Consider the following 19,967-nt stretch of genomic DNA (forward strand, 5'->3'; position numbering starts at 1 on the left):
CCCTTTCTTTCTTTCTTTTTCTTTCTTTCTTTCTCTCCTTTCTTTCTTTCTCTTTCTTTCTCTCTCTCTCTTTCCTTCCCTCCTTCCTTTTCCTTCCTTCCTTCCTTCTTCCTCCCTCCCTGCCTGCCTTCCTTTCTCTCTCCCTCCATCTTTCTTTCTTTCTTTTCTTTCTTTCTCTTTCTCCTTCCTTTCTTTCTTTCTCTTTCTCTCTTTCCCTCCCTCCTTCCTTTTCCTTCCTTCCTTTCTTCCTTCCTTCCTTCTTCCTCCCTCCCTGCCTTCCTTCCTCTCTTTCTCTCTTTCTTTCTTTCTTTCTTTCTTTCTTTCTTTCTTTCTTTCTTTCTTTCTTTCTTTCTTTCTCTCTCTCTCTCTCTCTCTCTCTCTCTCTCTCTTTCTTTCTTTTTCTTTCTGTCTTTCTCTCTCTCTCTTCTTTCTTTTCCTTTTAATGGAGAATGCGGTCTCGCTATATCGCCCAGGCAGGTCTCAAACTCCTGGGCTCAAGCTATCCTCCCACCTCTGCCTCCCAAAGAGCTGGGATTACAGGAGTGAGCCACCATGCCTGGCTTCTTTTTTCTCCTTCCTTCCTTCCTTCCCTTATTTCCTTCCATTGTTTTCTTTCCTTCTTTCTTTTCTTCCCTTCCCTTTCCGTCCATCCGTCCATCCCTCCCTCCCTTCCTTCCTTCCTTTTTCTTTTTTTCTTTCTTTCTTTTTTTTTTGTTTGAGATGGAGTCTCACTCTGTCGCTCAGGCTGGAGTGCAGTGGTGCAATCTTGGCTCACTGCAACATCCACCTCCTGGGTTCTAGCGATTCTTCTGCCTCAGCCTCCTGAGCAGCGGGGACTACAGATGCATGCCACCTCACCCAGCTAATTTTTGTATTTTTAGTAGAGACGGGGTTTCACCGTATTAGCCAGGCTGGTCTTGAACTCCTGACCTCGTGATCCACCCACCTTAGCCTACCAAAGTGCTGGGATTACAGGCGTGAGCCACCGTACCCGGCCCTTCCTTCCCTTTTCTTTTTTTTCCTTTCTTCTTCTTCTTCTTTTTTTTTTTTTTGTTTTTTGAGACGAAGTCTCGCTCTGTCACCCAGGCTGGAGTGCAGTGGCGCAATCTCGGCTTACTGCAAGCCCCGCCTTCCGGGTTCACGCCATTCTCCTGCCTCAGCCTCCTGAGTAGCTGGGACTACAGGTGCCCACCACCACGCCTGGCTAATTTTTTTTTTTTTTTTTTTTTGTATTTTTAGTAGAGACGGGGTTTCACCATGTTAGCCAGGATGGTCTCGATCTCCTGACCTCGTGATCCACCTGCCTCAGCCTCCCAAAGTGCTGGGATTACAGGCGTGAGCCACCGCACCCAGCCCTTCCTTTCTTTTTCTTGTCTTTGTTGAGACAAGGTCTCACTCTGTCACCCAGGCTGGAGTGCACTGGTGCGATCATACATCATTGCAGCCTTGAACTCCTGGGCCCAAGTAATCCTCCTGCCTTGACCTCCTGAGTAGCTGGGCGTATGGGTGGAAGCCACTGGGCCCAGCTGGGAGATTTTAGTTTTGTTCAGTGTGCTAAGAGCTCAACACTTTATTTTAAAAACTTATTTAATTTATTTTTTTGAGACAGGGTCTTGCTCTGTTGCCCAGGCTGGAGTGCACTGGTGCAATCATAGCTAACTATAGCCTTGACATCCAGGCTCAAGTGATCCTCCCACCCCAGCCTCCTGAGTAGCTGGGACCATAGACAAGTACCACTGTGCCCAGCTACTTAAAATTTTTTTTTTTTTTACAGATGGGATCTCCCTATGTTGCCCAGGCTGGTCTCTAACTCCTGGATTCAAGCAATCCTCCTGCCTCAGTCTCCCAGAGGGCAAGGATTACAGGGATGACCCACGGTGCCTGGCCAAGTTCAACATTTTGGAAGCTCACTTTGTTGAAAGTCCTGCCGGTGGTCGCGTTAAAAGTGACCTGTAGGTGGGACTGTCATACTTGTGTACAGGTGGGAGCACCTGGTGGCTCTCCTGGGCCTTCTTGGACCACTGACCTTAGCACCTTCTTTCCTTTTTTTGTTTTGATACCGAGTCTCATTCTGTTGCCCAGGCTGGTGTGCAGTGGTGCAATCACAGCTCACTGCAACCTCTGCCTCCTGGGTTCAAGTGATTCTCCTGCCTCAGCCTCCCAAGTAGCTGGGACTACAGGCGCCTGCCACCATGCCTGGCTAATTTTTTTGTATTTTTAGTAGGGATGGGGTTTCACCATGTTGGTCAGGCTGGTCTCCAACTCCTGACCTGAGGGAAGCCACCCGCCTTGGCCTCCCAAAGTGCTGAGATTACAGGCGTGAGCCACTGTGCCTGGCCAGTTTTTTTTTTGTTTGTTTTTTGAGACACAGTCTTGCTCTATCGCCCAAGCTGGAGTGCAGTGGTGAGATCTCAGCTCACTGCAACCTCTGATTCCTGGATTCAAGCGATTCTTGTGCCTCAGCCTCCTGAGTACCTGGGATTATAGGCATGCACCACCATGCCCAGCTAATGTTTTGTAATTTTAGTAGAGACAGGATTTTTCTCTTTCTTTCTTTCTTTTTTTTTTTTGAAACGGAGTTTCTTGTTGTCCAGGCTGGAGTGCAATGACGCAATCTCAGCTCACTGCAACCTTCGCCTTCCGGGTTCAAGCGATTTTCCTGCCTCAGCCTCCCTAGTAGCTGGGATTACAGGAGCCTGCCACCACGCCCAGCTATTTTTTTTTGTATTTTTAGTAGAGATGGTGTTTCACTATGTTGGTTAGGCTGGTCTCGAACTCCTGACCTCAGGAGATCCATCTGCCTCAGCCTCCCAAAGTGCTGGGATTACAGGCGTGAGCCACCATGCCTTGGCCTGACCCTAGCACTCTCATATTTGGACACACACTTTATTGTAAGGTCTTCACTACAGGCAATCACACTGATTATTTTTGAAACTATGAGAGTCGAGTGTATCCATTGTCTGAGGTTAATGTTGGGATTTAAAGGAGGCCTAATTAGGTGTTTTTATAAGAAGTGGGTGCTAGCTGGGCATGGTGGCTCATGCCTGTAGTCTCAGCACTTTGGGAAGCTGAGGCGGATGGCTCACTTGAGGTCAGGAGTTCCAGACCAGCCTGGCCAACATGGGTTGAACATGGTTGAACCCTTCCGGGTTCAAGTGCTTCTCCTACCTCAGCTCTGGAGTAGCTAGGATTACAGGTGCCCGCCACCACGCCCGGCTGATTTTTGTGTTTTTAGTAGAGATGGGATTTCACCGTGTTGGACACGCTCATCTCGAATTCCCAACCTCAGGTGATCCGCCCACCTCAGCCTCCCACAGTGCTGGGATTACAGGCATGAACCACCGAACCCGGCCAGAGACAGGGATTTTACCATGTTGGCCAGGCTGGTCTGTAACTCCTGACATCAAGTTCAAATGATCCACCCACCTCAGCCTCCCAAAGTGCTGGAGTACAGGCAGGAGCCATCATGCCCGGCCCGTTTCATTTTCAAGACGGGGAGACCAGATCGTTGATGAGAAGAGACAATATAATTGTGGGCAGGTTGGGTGCAGTAGCTCACACCTGTAATCCCAGCACTTTGGGAGGTTGACGCGGGAGGATCACCTGAGGTTGGGAGTTCGAGAGCAGCCTGACCAACACGGCAAAACCCCGTCTCTACTAAAAATACAAAAATTAGCCGGGCGTGGTGTTGGGTGCCTGTAATCCCAGCTACTCGGGAGGCTGAGGCGGGAGAATCACTTGAACCCGGGAGGTTGCAGTGAGCTGAGGTCGCGCCATTGCACTCCAGCCTGGGCGACAAGAGCAAAACTCTGTCTCAAAAATAATAATAATAATAAAAATTAAAAAATAAATAATTGTGGGCAAAGTGGCATCGTTCATGGGCCTAGTGGGGCAGGAACAGGGTTGTGAGTTACGGGGTCTGTTCTTTTTCTAAGCAGGTACTTGGGGAGAGGCTGGGGACAGGCACAGTTGTGTAAGTGGGTGGGGACACAGGAAGTGCATTTTGTCTCTGAAGAGCTTACGGGTGGAGATTGGATGGAAATAATAACATAGAAAACAGTGACAACAACAGTGAACACCTGGCCAGGCGTGGATGGCTCACGCCTGTCATCCCAGCAGTTTGGGATGCCAAGGTGGAAGGATCACTTGAGGCCAGGTGTTTGAGACCAGCCTGGGCAACATAGTGAGACCCCCATCTCTGCCAAAAAAAAAGAAAAAAAAAATTAGCCAGGCATGGTGGTGTGCACCTGTGGTCCTAGCCACTCAGGAGGCTGAGGCAGGAGCATCACTTGAGCCCAGGAGTTCGGGGTTACAGTGAGCTATGATGGTGGCAGCACTCCATCCTGGGTGACAGGTGAAGACCCAAGAAACCCAAACACCAAACTAGCACTTATTCTGTGTGCCAGGCTCCAGCCTATGCTTTTTTTTTTTTTTTTGAGATGGAGTCTCGCTCTGTCGCCCAGGCTGGAGTGCAGTGGCGCAATTTCGGTTCACTGCAAGCTCCGCCTCCTGGGTTCACAGCATTCTCCTGCCTCAGCCTACCAAGTAGTTGGGACTACAGGCGTCCGCCACCATGCCCGGGTAATTTTTTGTATTTTTAGTAGAGACAGGGTTTCGCTGTGTTAGCCAGGATGGTCTGGATCTCCTGACCTCGTGATCCGCCCGTCTCGGCCTCCCAAAGTGCTGAGATTACAGGCGTGAGCCACCGCACCCGTCCTGGGTCCATTTTATAGAAGAGAAAACTACAGCACAGAGAGGTTAAGTGTCCTCTTCAAGGACACACAGCAGGAACATAGCAGTGCAGAGAGGACCTTGGGGAGGACCCACGGAGCTGTCCGTCCCCAGCCTGGTCTGCATCAGAGATCGCCGGGGTTGGTGCTGAGGTCAGATGAGGACGGGGTGGGAAGAAGATGGGTCATGTCCACAATATCCCCTTTGGGGGCCAGTCGAGCCTTCAGCCTGCCAGGCCGCTCAGGCTGAGCTAAGACCCGAGGCCACTTCCCCTCACTGGAGTCAGCTGTGTCTGGCTAGGCCGGTCAGCCCGCTTGGCTCTCCTGGCTCTGACGACTTGGTTCCTCTTCCTGCCCTTCCCCTCTTCCCTCATCCGGCAGAGGGGCCCCCTTCTCTTCCCATTCTCTCCCTCTCTATCCTGCCTCAGGCACTCGAGGCCTCCAGACACTCCATGCTCCAACCAACCGTACAAATCAGAGGCTGCTTGCATCAAAGGGAGAGAGGGTTTTGCTCGAGTGAATACGGTATGGGGAGGGCAGTCGAGAATTTTGGCATATGAGAGATTGGGGTCAAGGCCTGGCTTGACAGTTGACTGACTGTGTGAGGTAGGGAGGTCACTTCTCTTCTCCAAGCCTCAGTTTCCCCTCTTTGCAAATGGATTCGGCCGCACATGGTAGCTCACGCCTGCAATCCCAGCACTTTGGGAGGCTGAGGCAGGCAGATCACTTGAGGTCAGGAGTTCAAGACCAGCCTGGCCAACATGGTGAAACCCCGTCTCTACTAAAAATACAAAAATTAGCCCGGCATGGTGGCGGGTGTCTGTAGTCTTAGCTACCTGGGAGGCTGGGGCAGGGGAATTGCTTGAACCCAGGAGGTGGAGGTTGCAGTGAGCTGAGTTTGCGTCACTGCACTCCAGCCTGGGCAACAGAGTGAGACTCCATCTCAACAACGACAACCACAATGACAAATAACGAAATGGATTCCATAATGACCCTTGTGTGGGGTCTCTGAGAGGAGTACAGGAGCGAACAAAGAGAAAAAATGCACCGAGATGCCTCAGGAAATGTCATCTGTGACCTTGAGAGGATTTAAGGCATCAGTGTTGGACAGAAAGCCTGGTCAATACGTACTTGTTGAATGAATGAATGAATGAATGAAGTCTCATTGGGATGAGACTGCCCCCTGCCCTGTCTCCCACGTATCTCTCTCATTCTGTGGCCTCCAAGTCTCCATGGGTCAAGTCAAAACTGTTTGTTTGTAAGTCTCTTCCTTGGGGGTGGGGGTTGCAACGAAGAGCTTGTGGTCACAGTTGACCACAAGCTGAATATGACTCAACCTGCTGGAGCTCTTGTGAAAGGCAGTCAGGGGCTTGAGGTGGTTGGGGTAGAAAGGACGGGTAGCTTCTTCCTTCAGCTCTTCAGAGAGGTCTCTCTACCCAAGGCAGAAGGCAGAACTGGGGCAGGTGGGGACAACTTTCCTGGTGTCACAGAAGGGAGGGGCTGTTTGTGGTGAAGGTGATGGCGCCTACGGGGCTGGAGGATGCGTGCTATGGAGTGAACACACTTCTTGGGCCCCTACTGTGCATGGAGGTAGGTGGAGACCAGGCTTAGGTGGACCAGGCCCAGAACCTGCCCTTGCGAGCCTCGGTGTTCCCCAAGTGGTGTCTGAGTTGCCCAAAGGAGACCATGGCTGGAGGGTACTATGGAGAGGCGGGAGGGCTTCCTGTAGGCGGCAGGTCTTGCAACATGAACTGTCTAGGCAGCATCAGTGGCGGCTGCAAGAGACATCAGCCAGAGAGGCCGTGGGTGTGTGGTGGACGCCAGGATTCTAGTCCGTTTGGAATGGAGGGTCGTGGTCCTGGAGGGATGGGCAGCCCAGGCCATGTGGGGTCAGCACATCTCTTAGGAGGACAGGAGGTTGTGGTCAAGGTGACTGTTTTTTTGGACAGGGTCTTGTTCTGTTGCCCAGGCTGGAATGCAGTGGTCTCATATCACTGCAGCCTCGACCTCCCAGACTCAAGTGATCCTCCTGCCTCAGCCTCCTTAGTAGCTGGGACCACAGGTGCGCACCACCACGCCTGGCTAATAATTTTTTTTTTTTTTTGAGATGGAGTCTCACTCTGTTGCTCAGGCTGGAGTGCAGCGGCATGATCTAGGCTCACTGCAACCTCTGCCTCCCGGGTTCAAGCAATTCTCCTGCCTTAGCCTCCTGAGTAGCTGGGATTATGGGTGCGTGCCACCACACCTGGCTAAATTTTTGTGTTTTTAGTAGAGACGGGGTTTCATCATGTTGGCCAGGCTGATCTTGAACTCCTGACCTCATGATCCGCCTGTCTCGGCCTCCCAAAGTGCTGGGATGATAGGCACTGGGATGAGCCACCGCACACAGCCCTTTTTTTTTTTAAAGTAGAGACAAAGTCTCACAGTGTTGCTTAGGGTGGTCTCAAACTCCTGACTCCTGATCCTCTTGCCTTGGCCTCCCAAAGTGCTGGAATTACAGGTGCAAGCCACTGCGCCCGGCCAAGATGGCTATTAATAGTGTGGCCTTGGGAGTCACCGAGTCAAAATCCTCTTTCACTTTAGGTTGTACGGGCAGCTCGCCTAACCTCTCTGCCTCAGTTTCCTCATTTGGAAAATGGGAACATCGAGGGATGCAGATCTCATGGGCTGCTCTGCAGATTCAATGAAGCAAAGGTTCCAGTGTAAATGCTAGCCTTCTTCACTGTCCCCATCAATGGTGGCCTTGAGCTGGCCAGGAGGAAGGGCTGGAGGAGGGAGCTTTTGCAATTCACCCCGTGGGCTCCAGGCTGTCTGCTTTGTGGGCGTGATGAGCAAGAGCTCTAGATCGAAGACAGCAACCAAACAGCCACTTCCTTCCTCACCCGGGTCCTGCGAGCTGTGGTTGCTGGGAGGAGAGCGAAGCCTCCGTAGCTGCTTCTGGAGCCAGTGCTCAGCTCCCAGACCCTGTCCTGGTGCCTGGGGGTGGCCTTGGAGCCTTGCCCCCAGCTCAGTGGAGCTCTGGGGCCACACCCTGCGTCCATGCACTGTGCAAACAACATTCTCACCTCCAAAGGCTCCATCCCTTGGGGGAGCCGGGGGGGCTGGACTCTGTTTCGTTTCGTTTCTTTTCTTTTCTTTTTCTTTCTTTTCTTTTCTTTTTCTTTCTTTTCTTTTCTTTTCTTTCTTTTCTTTTCTTTCTTTTCTTTTCTTTCTTCCTTTCTTTCTTCCTTTCTTCCTTTCTTTCTTTCCTTTCTTTCCCTTCCTTCCTTCCTTTCTCTCTCTCTCTCTCTTTCTCTCTTTCTCTCTCTCTCTCTTTCTTTCCTTCTTTCCTTCCTTCCTTCCTTCCTTCCTTCCTTCCTTCCTTCCTTCCTTCCTCCTTCCTTCCTTCCTTCCTTCCTTCCTTCCTTCCTTCCTTCCTTCCTTCCTTCCTTCCTTCCTTCCTTTCTTTCTTCCTTTCTTCCTTTCTTCCTTTCTTTCTTTCTTTTCTTTTCTTTCTTTCTTTGTTGTTTCTTGATGGACTCTCACTCTGTTGCCCAGGCTGGAGTGCAGTGGCGTGATCTTGGTAACTTCCACCTCCCGGGTTCAAGTGATTCTCCTGCCTCAGCCTCCTGAGTAGCTGGGACTACAGGCGCCCGCAATCATGCCCGGCTAATTTTTTTTTTTTTTTTTTGGTATTTTTAGTAGAGACGGGGTTTTACTGTGTTAGCCACGATGGTTTTGATCTCCGGACCTCATGATCCACACACCTCGGCCTCCCAAAGTGTTAGGATTACAGGCATGAGCCACTGTGGCCGGCCTCTATATGTGGGGACCCTTGTCTTTCTGGAGCTGGGCTCTTTGTCTCGTCGCTGGAGATTGCTGACAGTCAGTGGCTACCGCCTCAAACATCTCCATGCAGAACCTGGAGCTGGGGAACCCTGGTCTTGCCCCTACTGCTTTTTGGGGAAGATCCTCTGGGATGCGGTCCCCAACCCCCAAGACAGAAACCTGCCTGTCTCTGATTCATTGCTATGTTCACTCTTTGCATCTAATCAATTACAGGCATTTAAAAAAATTCCCTCTGAGACAGAGTCTCGCTCTGGTGCCCATGCTGGAGTGTAGTGGTGTGATCTCAGCTCACTGCAACCTCTGCCTCTTGGGTTCAAGCAATTCTGCTGCCTCAGCCTCCCGAGTAGCTGGGATTACAGGCACATGCCACCTCGCCTGTATAATTTTTGTATTTTTAGTAGAGATGGGGTTTCACCATGTTGGCCAGACTGGTCTCGAACTCTTGGCCTCAAGTGATCCACCTGCCTCGGCCTCCCAAAGTGTTGGGATTACAGGTGTGAGCCACTGTGACCGTGCCCAATTAGAGGTCTTACTGATTCTTCCTCCTAAATTCCTTTTGACTCCCAGCCTTTCCTGTCCATCCTCATGGCCGCTGATTCTGGACCCAGCAGCCACTTCACTGGTCTCCCTGTTTTGTGACTGTATCTTATTTATTTGTTTAGAAATAACAAGTCTGTTTTTGTTGCTCAGGCTGGAGTGCAGTGGTGCCATCACAGCTCGCTGCAGTCTGGAACTCCTGGGCTCAAGTGATCCTCCCACCTCAGCTTCCGAAGTAGCTGGTACTACAAGTCCATGCCACCATGTCTGGCTAATTTTTAAATGCTTTGTACAGACGGGGTCTTGCTATGTCTCCCAGGCTGGTCTCAAACTCCTGGCCTCAAGTGATCCTCCCACCTCCATCTTCCAAACTGCTGGGATTACAGGCATGAGCCATTGTTCCTGGCCCAGTGACTGTACCTTAAAAACAACCACTATTACCCTCACATCGCCACTATCACCAACCAAAGGCAATCAGTGGACATCTCCACTCTCTCTCCTACCCTTCTCAAAGACAAACAGAAACTGCGGATAACTCCAATACCACCATGACTAGCCAATGTCAGACAGGGACTATGAGTAATTCCACCATCTGCCTTCCTTATAATCTCCCACAATCGCCACCACCAACACCAAGCTGTAATAACCAACCACCAGCCAGATGTGGTGGCTCATGCCTGTAATTCCAGCACTTTGGGAGGCCGAGGAGGGTGGATCACCTGAGGTCAGGAGTTCGAGACCAGCCTGACCAACGTGGAGAAACCCCGTCTCTACTAAAAATACAAAATTAGCCAGGCATGGTGGCACATGCCTGTAATCCTAGCTACTAGGGAAGCTGAGGCAGGAGAATTACTTGAACCTGGGAGGCGGAGGTTGCGGTGAGCCTAGATCGCGCCACTGCACTCCAGCCTGGGCAACAAGAGCAAAACTCTGTCTCAGAAAAAAAAAAAAAAAAACAAACAAAACCAAACCAACCACTGTCTAGTCATCGGCCAGGCACAGTGGCTCACACCTGTAATCTCACACTTTGGGAGGCCGAGGCAGGTGGATCACTTGAGGTTAGGAGTTGGAGACCAGCCTGGCCAACATGGCAAAACCGCGTCTCCACTAAAAGCACAAAAATTAGCCAGGTGTGGTGGTGGAAGGTGTTTGTAATCCCAGCTACTCAGGAGGCTGAGGCATAAGAATTGCTTGAACCCAGGAGGCGGAGGTTACAGTGAACTGAGATTACACCACTGCACTCCAGCTGGGTTGATAGAGCGAGACTCTGTCTCAGAAACAAAACAAACAAACAAAAATACTAGCCATCAGCAACCACACATAACCAACTACCATTAGCAACCCCAGAAAACAGCAGTCACCCGTCCTATCCTGTTCAAAAACCAACACTGAACCAGCACCACTATTGCTCATCATCTTACCAGAAACCAACAATAAACTATCAGCAGCAAATGAACGCTACTGCCAACACCCCTCCTCTACAAATAACAGCAACCACCGATGGCCATCGTTCCACTGGTCACCAAGCGTCTCCGGCACTTCCAGCTGAAAACAATCCACCACCAACGAACATTAAACACCAACCGCCACCGCCACCAGCCCACCCATAAGAGCCATTATCACCACGAACCTGCAACAAGAAACAGCCACAACCACCACCACAGCCAATGATACCAACAACCCAGCAATGACCACTCACAGCAAGAGCAACTCCTCCCCAATTACCACGATGGTCACCTCCATCCATCCCCATTGCTAAATCCAGAAAAGAATGGACATCCCAGCTAATGGCAGCTACCATGGATCAAGTGCCTGTTATGTGCTCTGTAAAGCAACGGTCCCCAACATTTTTGGCACCAGAGACCGGTTTAATGGAAGACAATTTTCTGTGGACGGTGGAGTGGGGCATTAGATTTTCTTTTCTTTCTCTCTTTCTTTCCTTCCCTTTCTTTCTTTCCTTCCTTCTTTCTTCCCTTCCTTCCTTCCTTCCTTCCTTCCTTCCTTCCTTCCTTCCTTCCTTCCCTCCCTCCCTCCCTCCCTCCCTCCCTCTCTTTCCTTTCTTTCTTCTTTCTTTTTTTTGCGATGGAGCCTTGCTCTGTGGCCCAGGCTGGAGTGCAGTGGTACGATCTCACCTCATTGCAACCTCTGCCTCCTGGGTTCAAGTGATTCTCCTGTCTCAGCCTCCTGGGTAGCTGGGGTTACAGGCACGCGCCACCACAACTGGCTAATTTTTGTATTTTTAGTAGAGACGGGGTTTTGCCATGTTGGCCAGGTTGGTCTCGAACTCCTCACCTCAGGTGATCCGCCCGCCTTGACCTCCCAAAGTGTTGAGATTACAGGCGTGAGCCACCGCGCCCTGCCAAGGGCATTAGATTTTCTTTTCTTTCTTTCTTTCTTTCTTTTTTTTTTTTTTGAGACGGAGTCTCGCTGTGTCGCCCAGGCTGGAGTGCAATGGCACGATCTAGGCTCACTACAACCTCCGCCTCCCGGGATCAAGCGATTCTCCTGCCTCAGCCTCCTGAGTAGCTGGGATTGCAGGCACGTGCCACCACACCCAGCTACTTTTTGTTTTTGTTTTGTTTTGTTTTGAGACAGACTTTCGCTCTGTCGCCCAGGCTGGAGTGCAGTGGCGCCATGCAAGCTCCAGCTCCTGGGTTCACGCCATTCTCCTGCCTCAGCCTCCGGAGTAGCTGGGACTACAGGCGCCAGCCACCACGCCAGGATAATTTTTTTTTTTTTGTATTTTTTTTTTTTTTTTTAAATAGAGACGGGGTTTCACCGTGTTAGCCAGGATGGTCTCGGTCTTTTGACCTCGCGATCCACCCACCTCGGCCTCCCAAAGTGCTGGGATTACAGGCGTGAACCACCGCGCCTGGCCAATTTTTGTACTTTTAGTAGAGATGGGGTCTCACCATTCTGGCCACGATGGTTTCAATCTCTTGATCTCGTGATCCGCCCACCTCGGCCTCCCAAAGTGCTAGGATTATAGGCATGAGCCACTGCGCCCGGATGGGTATTAGATTTTCATAAGGAGCCTGCAACCTGGATCCCCCATGTGTGCAGTTCACAATAGGGTTTGTGATCCTATGAGATTCTAACGGAGCCCCTGAGAATCTGAGAGGAGGTGGAGCTCAGGCTCGTTCACCTGCCACTCATCTCCTGCTCTGCGGCCCCCGTTGCTAACAGACCGTGGACCGATAGCGATCCATGGCCCCGGGGGTTGAGAACCGCTGTTGTAAAGGACTTCAGAAATATGGTTTCATTGAATCCTTCAGCGATCTTCCTGGCAGTCACCACTCCTCCAGGAAGATCTCAGCATCCCCAGACAGAGCTGGCTGTCATTTTTTTTCTCTTCTATCATCCTCTGCGATATGGTTGGCCCCTCCCAGACCTTGTCTGCCAAGCCAACTGTTGACTAAGCATTTTCAGAGGGCTTCCTTGAGGAGGGGTGGGGTTGCTTTCAAGTAGCAAATCACTTCCTGTGTTCTTTTGGTGAAAGCCCTGCCCATCCCAGGACCTGAGCCTCCCTGGCTTGCTTCTTGTCCCGGAAGAATTCTCACCCCAACAATCTCAGGGCTCCAGCTGATGGTTTGGGTGTGAATTCTGGGATGCCCAATTTCTCATGGGCTTTCCTTTCTTTTTTTTTTTTTTTGAGACGGAGTCTGCTCTGTTACCCAGGCTGGAGTGCAGCGGCGGGATCTTGGCTCACTGCACCCTCCGCCTCCTGGGTTCAAGTTATCCTCTTGCCTCAGCCTCCTAAGTAGCTGGGATTACAGGAGTGTGCCACCGCGCCCGGTTAATTTTTTTGTATTTTTTAGTAGAGACGAGGTTTCACCATGTTGGCCAGGCTGGTCTTGAACACCTGACCTCAAGTGATCTACCTGCCTCAGCCTCCTAAAATGCTGGGATTACAGGCATGAGCCACCATGCCTGGCCCTCTCTGGCTTCCCGAAAGAAGGTGTCGTCTCTCAGACTAATACCACCTCTGCCTCTTGCCCTCTGTTCCTGACTCCACCCTGGTAAGCTACACCTGCCAAGAATCCTGCAGTGGCCGCTGTCCCAGCCACATGCTCTCATTCTCATTGACAGAATGACGAGAAATGAAAGCTGAAGTGGTCTGCACAGCAGAGAGCTGTGGGGTGGGGTTTACAGCCAGCCCTGGCCACCTCTTACTTTGTGTCTTATGGTGCTGCGATGCTGCTAGTAACAGCCCCGTGATCACGACAGTCTCCCCATTGCCGCCATCAACAGACCTCAGGCTTGACAGGCAGCAACACGTCAGGCTGCCATCCTCGTCTTGGGATGAGGGATGGCCACCAAAGGGTGGCATGGACGTATTCAGCCTCTCCTGCTTCTGCTGCAGCCACACCACCCGTCACCGGCACAGGGAGGGCGTCACTTCACCCCATCGTCTGTTAGACACAGCTTCTCATCTCAGCTGAGGACTCCGTGGCAGAACCCACAGACCCTGAGGATGTTACAACTAAAAGACCCCTGAAGAGGAACTTCCCCATCTAGACGGACTTCCAAATATGACATCTGTGGGAACCGGGGCCAAGAGAGGGGAAGTGACTGGCCCAAGGCTACACAGGGAGATGAGGGACTGAGCTGGACTGGGAAAGGGCTACCTTAATTTGCAAGCAAAGGAGGGTATGTCCTTGTCCCTGCAGACTGTGATTCTCCCTGGGCCACCTTCTGTCTTCCAGGTCCTGCCCTATCCTTGGATCTCCGTCTACCACACTGGCATCACCACCACCTATAGAAGGGAGCTTGCTCCCTGGTAAAGGATGCTGGAGGCAGCAGAGCTGCACTGAGAGACACCCCCACCCCCACAAAAGTCCACCATGCCCCTCCCCTCACCCCAATTTCTGATGGTCATTTTCAGGACACCTCCACCTGACACCTGGCTGGTGTCCCTCATCTTTTGCACTTCCAGATCCCACTCTTGAAGGACTTACCATGGTGGGGGCTGGTGTCTGGGCTCCTGGAGGCACCTGAATGGGTCGTGATGGAGGTGCAGGTTCAGGGGGCTCTTGGGGGTGGCTTGGGCATGGCCCTGCTTCTACCCCTTCACCGGACTCCTGGCTTTAGTTCCTCTTACAACAGCCCCTTCTCACTTCCTTTGGCGGGAGGGGCCGAGGCCATGGGGGAGGGAAGCTGGGTGTGGAGGGGGGCGGGGAGCTGGCTGTTTGGGGCCCTGAGCCTGAAGGGAGGGGTCAGAGCTTGATGGCAGCCACTACTGGACCTCAGAGGTCCCTTTTCCAACTCCTTGGGGACAGGGCTGCTGCAGGAACATTTGGGTCAGCTGGCTGCAGGACCGACCACCTCTTTTCAGGGCAATTCAGGAAGAATTTGAGCTTCCTGGGTCTCTTTTTAAAACCAAGGAAGGGGCCCAGGGGTGATGACTCACGCCTGTAATCCCAGTACTTTGGGAGGCCAAGGCTGGAGGACCGCTTGAGTCCAGGAGTTTGAGACCAGCCTGGGCAATATAGCAAGACCCCATCTCTACAAAAAATGAAATGAAAAAAAAATTAGCTGGGCATGGTGGCATGAGCCTGCAGTCCCAGCTACTCGGGAGGCTGAGGTGGGAGGATCGCTTGAACCTGGGAGGTAGAGGCCTCAATGAGCCGTGATTGCACCACTGCACTCCAGCCTGGGCAAAAGAGTGAGACCTTGTCTCTAAAAACAACCAGAAAACACAAAAAAACAAAAACACGGAAGGGTGCCTACTTCAGCTGTCTGCTCTGGGCATCCCTGGGCAACCGCCCTCATTATTATTATTATTTTGAGATGGAGTCTAGCTCTGTCACCCAGGCTAGATTGCAGTGGTACAATCTCAGCTCATATCAATCTCCGCTTCCTGGGTTCAAGCGATTCTTCTGCTTCAGCCTCCTGAGTAGCTGGTGTTACAGGCACCCACCACCACGCCAGGCTAATTTTTGTATTTTTAGTAGAGAGGGGGTTTTGCCATGTTGGCCAGATTGGTCTTGAACTGACCTCACAGGTGATCCTCCCAACTCACCTTCCCAAAGTGCTGGGATTACAGGCGTGAGCCACTGCACGCAGCCCAACCTCCCTCTTTAGATGACCCTCAGAAGTCACACGTGTTTGTGTGCAGACGTGGAGGTACTAGGAAGCAGCTGTATCTGGAAGGCCTCTGACTTTGGACAGCACATCTAGATTTAACAGCCTCCTGCTTGCCCACTTCCTGGGTGACTTAGTCACTCCCTTTTCTCATTGTAAAATGGGAACGTGGGTTCCCCACAGCAGAGCCTGGCCCATGTACGTGTCAGCCCATGAGCTGGTCTTTGGGACACCAGCCTGAGGCTCCTCTTGACATGTGAGGAAATGGCAGTTCTAAGAGGCTGTTACTTCCCCACACCACCCAGCAGGGAGGTGGCCGAGGCAGGACCCAACCCTGGGAGGCCCTCGGGGGGATCCATGTTCAGATCCATCTTTGGTCCAGGGCGATAAACCCGCATCCCCCTTGAAGATGTTAAGATGCAGCGCCCCTAGTGGCCACAGCTGGGAAGGAGCCCGTCTCTGCTGGAATCTCCCGAGCAAGTTTGCAGAATTGATGGGCTTGGTGCATGCAATTCTCAGCAATGTCTTCAGGCACTCAGGAGTGAATATGAATGGGTAGGAGGACCCCACTTTGTTGGGGGCCATCAGGGGAGGCTTCTAGGAAGAGGCAACGTTTGTGGTGACACCGATGAATAAGCTGGAGGTGAAGAGGGGCAAGAGCGTGCACCTGGCCATGCTAACCGCTCAAGCAAAGGCCCAGAGATGAGAAAAGCATAGGACAACTTAGGAACTTCAGGGAGGCTGGTGTGGGTGGAGTATGCGGAGTGACGGGGAGTGTGATGGCCAGGGTGGCAGATGCTAGGCTGTGTGGTTTTAAGAGCCTCTGTGAGGGCCAGTCATGGTGGCTGATGCTTGTAATCCCAGCACTTTGGGAGGCTGAGGTGGGAGGATCGCTTGAGCCTGGGAGTTCCAGACCAGCCTGGGCAACGTAGCGAGACCTCATCTCTACAAAAAATTAAAACATCAGCTGGGTGTGGTGGTGCACCTATAATCTCAGTTACTTGGCAGGGTGAGGCAGAAGAATCGTTTAAGCCCAGGAGTTCAAGGCTGCAGTGAGCTGAGATCGTGACACTGAACTCCAGCCTGGGCTACAGAGTGAGATCCTGTCAAAAAAGAAAAAAAAAAAAAAAAGAAAAGAAAAAAGAAAAAAGAAAAGCTTCCATGAGAAGCTGTTGTACTTTTCTCCTATAATCCCCGGGTTCCTGTCTGCATTGTTAAAGCTCCCCTTCTGGCTGGGCATGGTGGCTCATGCCTGTAATCCCAGCACTTTGGGAGGTTGAGGTGGGAGGATTGCTTGAGCCCAGCAGTTCCAGACCAGCTTGGGCAACATAGCGAGACCTTGTCTCTACAAAAATTTAAAAATCAGCTGGGTGTGGTGGTGCACGCCTGTAGCTCCAGCTATTCAGGAGATGGAGGTGGGAGGATTGTTTGAGCCCAGGAGATCAAGGCTGCAGTGAGCTATGATAGGCATGGCTGGGCCACAGGGATCCTGTCTCACACACACACACACACACACAAAAGTCCCATTTTGGCTGCTGGGTAGACCTGGGAGAACGGGTGGTCCTTTCCAGACCTGGGTGGGCGCTACTGCATGCAGTGACACACACACGCCGCAACTCGTAGAAATCTACACAAGACAGAACTTTACTGATGTAGGGCTTCCTGGCAGGAGTGTGTGGGCCCCAGGGCAGGGTCTGTAGCACCATGAGGGGGTGGCCTGGATGTTGGGGTGCCCCTGGGGCAGGCAGGGCAGAGGTTGGGGTGGATCCTCCCCCTGGTCAGGTCAGGGGAAGGTGTCAGGGAGGTGGTGCTACCCCCCCCCCCGTCTCCCATAGCAGACACAGACTTCCCCCAGCTCGGAGTGGAGGGGTAGGGCAGTGCTGGGGGGCAGGGCACCGGCAGACCCCCTCCCCACCCCTACTCTTCACAGTACATATTCCCATCAAAGGAGGGGGGGAGTGGTGGGGACTCCCTAAGGGTGGGTGCAAAGGGTGCTGGGGTGAACAGCTGTCCCCTCCCCAGACCCACCCTGGAGGGGGTCTCTCTACGTGAACTGGAAGCGGGGGATGCTGAAGAGGGGCCCTCGGGGGGGGGGCAGCCAGCCCCTTTCCATCCCCCAGCCAGGGGCCCTGCAGGGGTTCCCAATAAATAACTTCCGGCTCCGTCTCACCCTTCCCTCCCAGTTCCCACCCCCCTGGGGCCCCCTCTGGCCGGCCCACTGCAGGGCTGGAGGCAGAGACCCCGCCAGCTGTGGCTCCGGGTGCCGCGCGCTCCTTAGTGGCCCTGGCAGGTTTTGCAGCACATCTGGCGGAAGTAGGCTCGGCTGCAGAACTGAAATTTGAGCACCAGGGGGCAGTAGGCGACCTTGTTCACATCCTTGCACTCTGCGGGGGCGGGAGAAGGAAGGAAAATCAGGTCTCAGCCTCCCTCCCCGCAGGGCTGCACACACGACCTGCAGTGCTTCCTGGCCAGTGACTTTGCCTTTCTGTGCCTTAGTTTCTTTCTTTTTAAATTTACCTTTTTTTTTTTTTTTTTCACAGATGGTATCTTGCTATATTGCCCAGGCTGGTCTCCAACTCTTGAGCTCAAGCAATCCTCCCACCTCAGCCTCCTGAGTAGTTGGGACTGCAGGTGTGAGCAAACCACGCCTGGCTTCTGTGCCTCAGTTTCCTCAACTATCAAAGGGGGCTTATAATAGCACCGATGTCACTAGGCTGTTTTGAGGATTTAAGAGAGAAAGAGTGCAGGATTGGGGGCCAACACAGGCACAAGAAAAGGGCCGGGTACAGTGTATCATAACTGTAATCCCAGCACTTTGGGAGGCCAAGGCGGGAGGATTGCTTGAGCCCAGGAGTTCGAGACCAGCCTGGGCAACATAGTGAGACCCCTGCGTCTACAAAAACTAATTAAAAGAAAAACTTAGGCCAGGCGCGGTGGCTCATGCCTATAATCCCAGCACTTTGGGAGGCCGAAGCAGGTGGATCACTTCAGGTCGTGAGTTTGAGACCAGCCTGGCTGACGTGATGAAACCCCATCTCTACTAAAAATACAAAAATTAGCCGGGCGTGGTGGCAGGTGCCTGTAATCCCAGCTACTCAAGAGGCTGAGGCAGGAGAATTGCCTGAACCTGGGAGGTGGAGGTCGCAGTGAGCTGAGATTGCGCCATTGCACTCCAGCCTGGGAGACAGAGCGAGACTCTGTCTCAAAACAAAACAGAAAACAAACAAACAAAAAAGGAAAAATTAGCCAGGCGTTGTGGCATGTGCCTGTAGTCCCAGCGACTCAAGAGGCTGAGGCTGGAGGATCGCTTCAGCCCAGGAGGTGGAGGCTGCAGTGACCTATGATGGCGTCACTGCACTGTAGCCTGGGCGACAGAGCGAGACTCTGTCAAACAAACACACACCACCCAATAAAACAAAAGAAGACAAATATTCCCTTTCCTTTCCATTGTTCCTTTTCATAGCACCCAGGAAAAAATGTCCAATTGGGGCTGTAATCCTCACTTGTTTTCCTTTTTAATAAACTGAAGATAGGCCGGGCGCAGTAGCTCACACCTGTAATCCCAGCACTTTGGGAGGCTGAGACGGGCGGATCACGAGGTCAGGAGATCGAGACCATCCTGGCTAACACGGTGAAATCCCGTCTCTACTAAAAATACAAAAAATTAGCCAGGCATGGTGGCGGGCGCCTGTAGTCCCAGCTACTCGGGAGGCTGAGGCAGGAGAATGGTGTGAATCCGGGAGGCGGAGCTTGCGGTGAGCCGAGATCGGGCCACTGCACTCCAGCCTGGGCGACAGAGCAAGATTCTGTCACAAAAACAAAAACAAAACAAAACAACAACAAAACTGAAGATCTTGAGCCCCAGCTGAGTGGGTGAGTCAGGGTATTTTGCTGGGCATTGACATATTTTGTGTGATCATGATGTCTGTTGATGACTATGGGTGGAAACCGGCTTCCATCTAGCGGCCAGTGATTTATGGCAGGACCTGGGGCAAATTAAAAGCTACAGATGGATTTTTTTTTTTTTGGTTGCCCAGGCTGGAGTGCAGTGGCACAATCTTGGCTCACTGCAACCTCCACCTCCCGGGTTCAAGAGATTCTCCTGCCTCAGCCTCCCTCACTCAGCTGGGATTACAGGCGCACGCCACCACCCCTGGCTAATTTTGTATTTTTAGTAGATCTAGGGTTTCGCCATTTTGGCCAGGTTGGTCTCAAACTCCCGACCTCAGGTGATCTGCCCGCCTTGGCCTCCCAAAGTGTTGGGAGTACAGGTGTGAGCCACCACACCCAGCCTAATTTTATCTTTTGTGTTACTATGTTTCTCAGGCTGGTCTCTAACTCCTGGGCTCAGGCAATCTTTCCAGTTCAGCCTCCCAAAGTGCGGGGACTACAGGTGTGAGTCACCTCACCTGGCCTGGGTGGATCATTTTATTCCAACTCCCTTCTGGGGCACCCCTCAAGTGAATATATCATTTACATCCCTTGCCAGATAAAGAAACAAAAACACAGAGGTGGAAGATGAACCCAGGTAGTTTGGTTGCAGTGCCCAGACTAATAAATTAATTGTTCTCTATCAAAAACAAATTTACAGGCCCAGTGCGGTGGCTCATGCCTGTAATCCCTGCACTTCAGGACGCCAAGGTGGGCAGATCACCTGAGGTCAGGAGTTTGAGACCAGCCTGGCCAATATGGTGAAACACTGTCTCTACTAAAAATACAAAAATTAGCTGGGCGTGGTGGCACGCGCCTGTAATCCCAGCTACTCAGGCGGCTGAGACAGGAGAATCA

The 19,967-nt window shown here is 52.1% G+C and overlaps 2 protein-coding genes across 4 annotated transcripts in view; both read right to left on the reverse strand.

Moving 5' to 3' along the window:
• Window positions 1-14,193, reverse strand: part of MYO1F (myosin IF) — a 54,898-nt gene extending 40,705 nt beyond the window's left edge. Inside the window, 1 exon segment of the mRNA XM_025367094.1 lies at window positions 14,054-14,193. Coding sequence (XP_025222879.1) covers window positions 14,054-14,056 — 3 coding nt within the window. The 5' untranslated portion in view covers window positions 14,057-14,193.
• Window positions 14,194-16,796: 2,603 nt separating this feature from the next.
• The window catches only part of ADAMTS10 (ADAM metallopeptidase with thrombospondin type 1 motif 10), a 32,356-nt gene continuing 29,185 nt past the window's right edge, over window positions 16,797-19,967 (reverse strand). For all 3 annotated transcript variants that reach the window (XM_025368853.1, XM_025368854.1, XM_025368855.1), the window contains one exon: window positions 16,797-17,563. In XM_025368853.1, the coding sequence (XP_025224638.1) occupies window positions 17,454-17,563 (110 nt within the window). In that variant the 3' untranslated portion in view covers window positions 16,797-17,453. The remainder of the gene's footprint in view (window positions 17,564-19,967) is intronic.

This window comes from Theropithecus gelada, chromosome 19 (genome assembly GCF_003255815.1).
Source record: "Theropithecus gelada isolate Dixy chromosome 19, Tgel_1.0, whole genome shotgun sequence".
Lineage (NCBI taxonomy): Eukaryota > Metazoa > Chordata > Mammalia > Primates > Cercopithecidae > Theropithecus > Theropithecus gelada.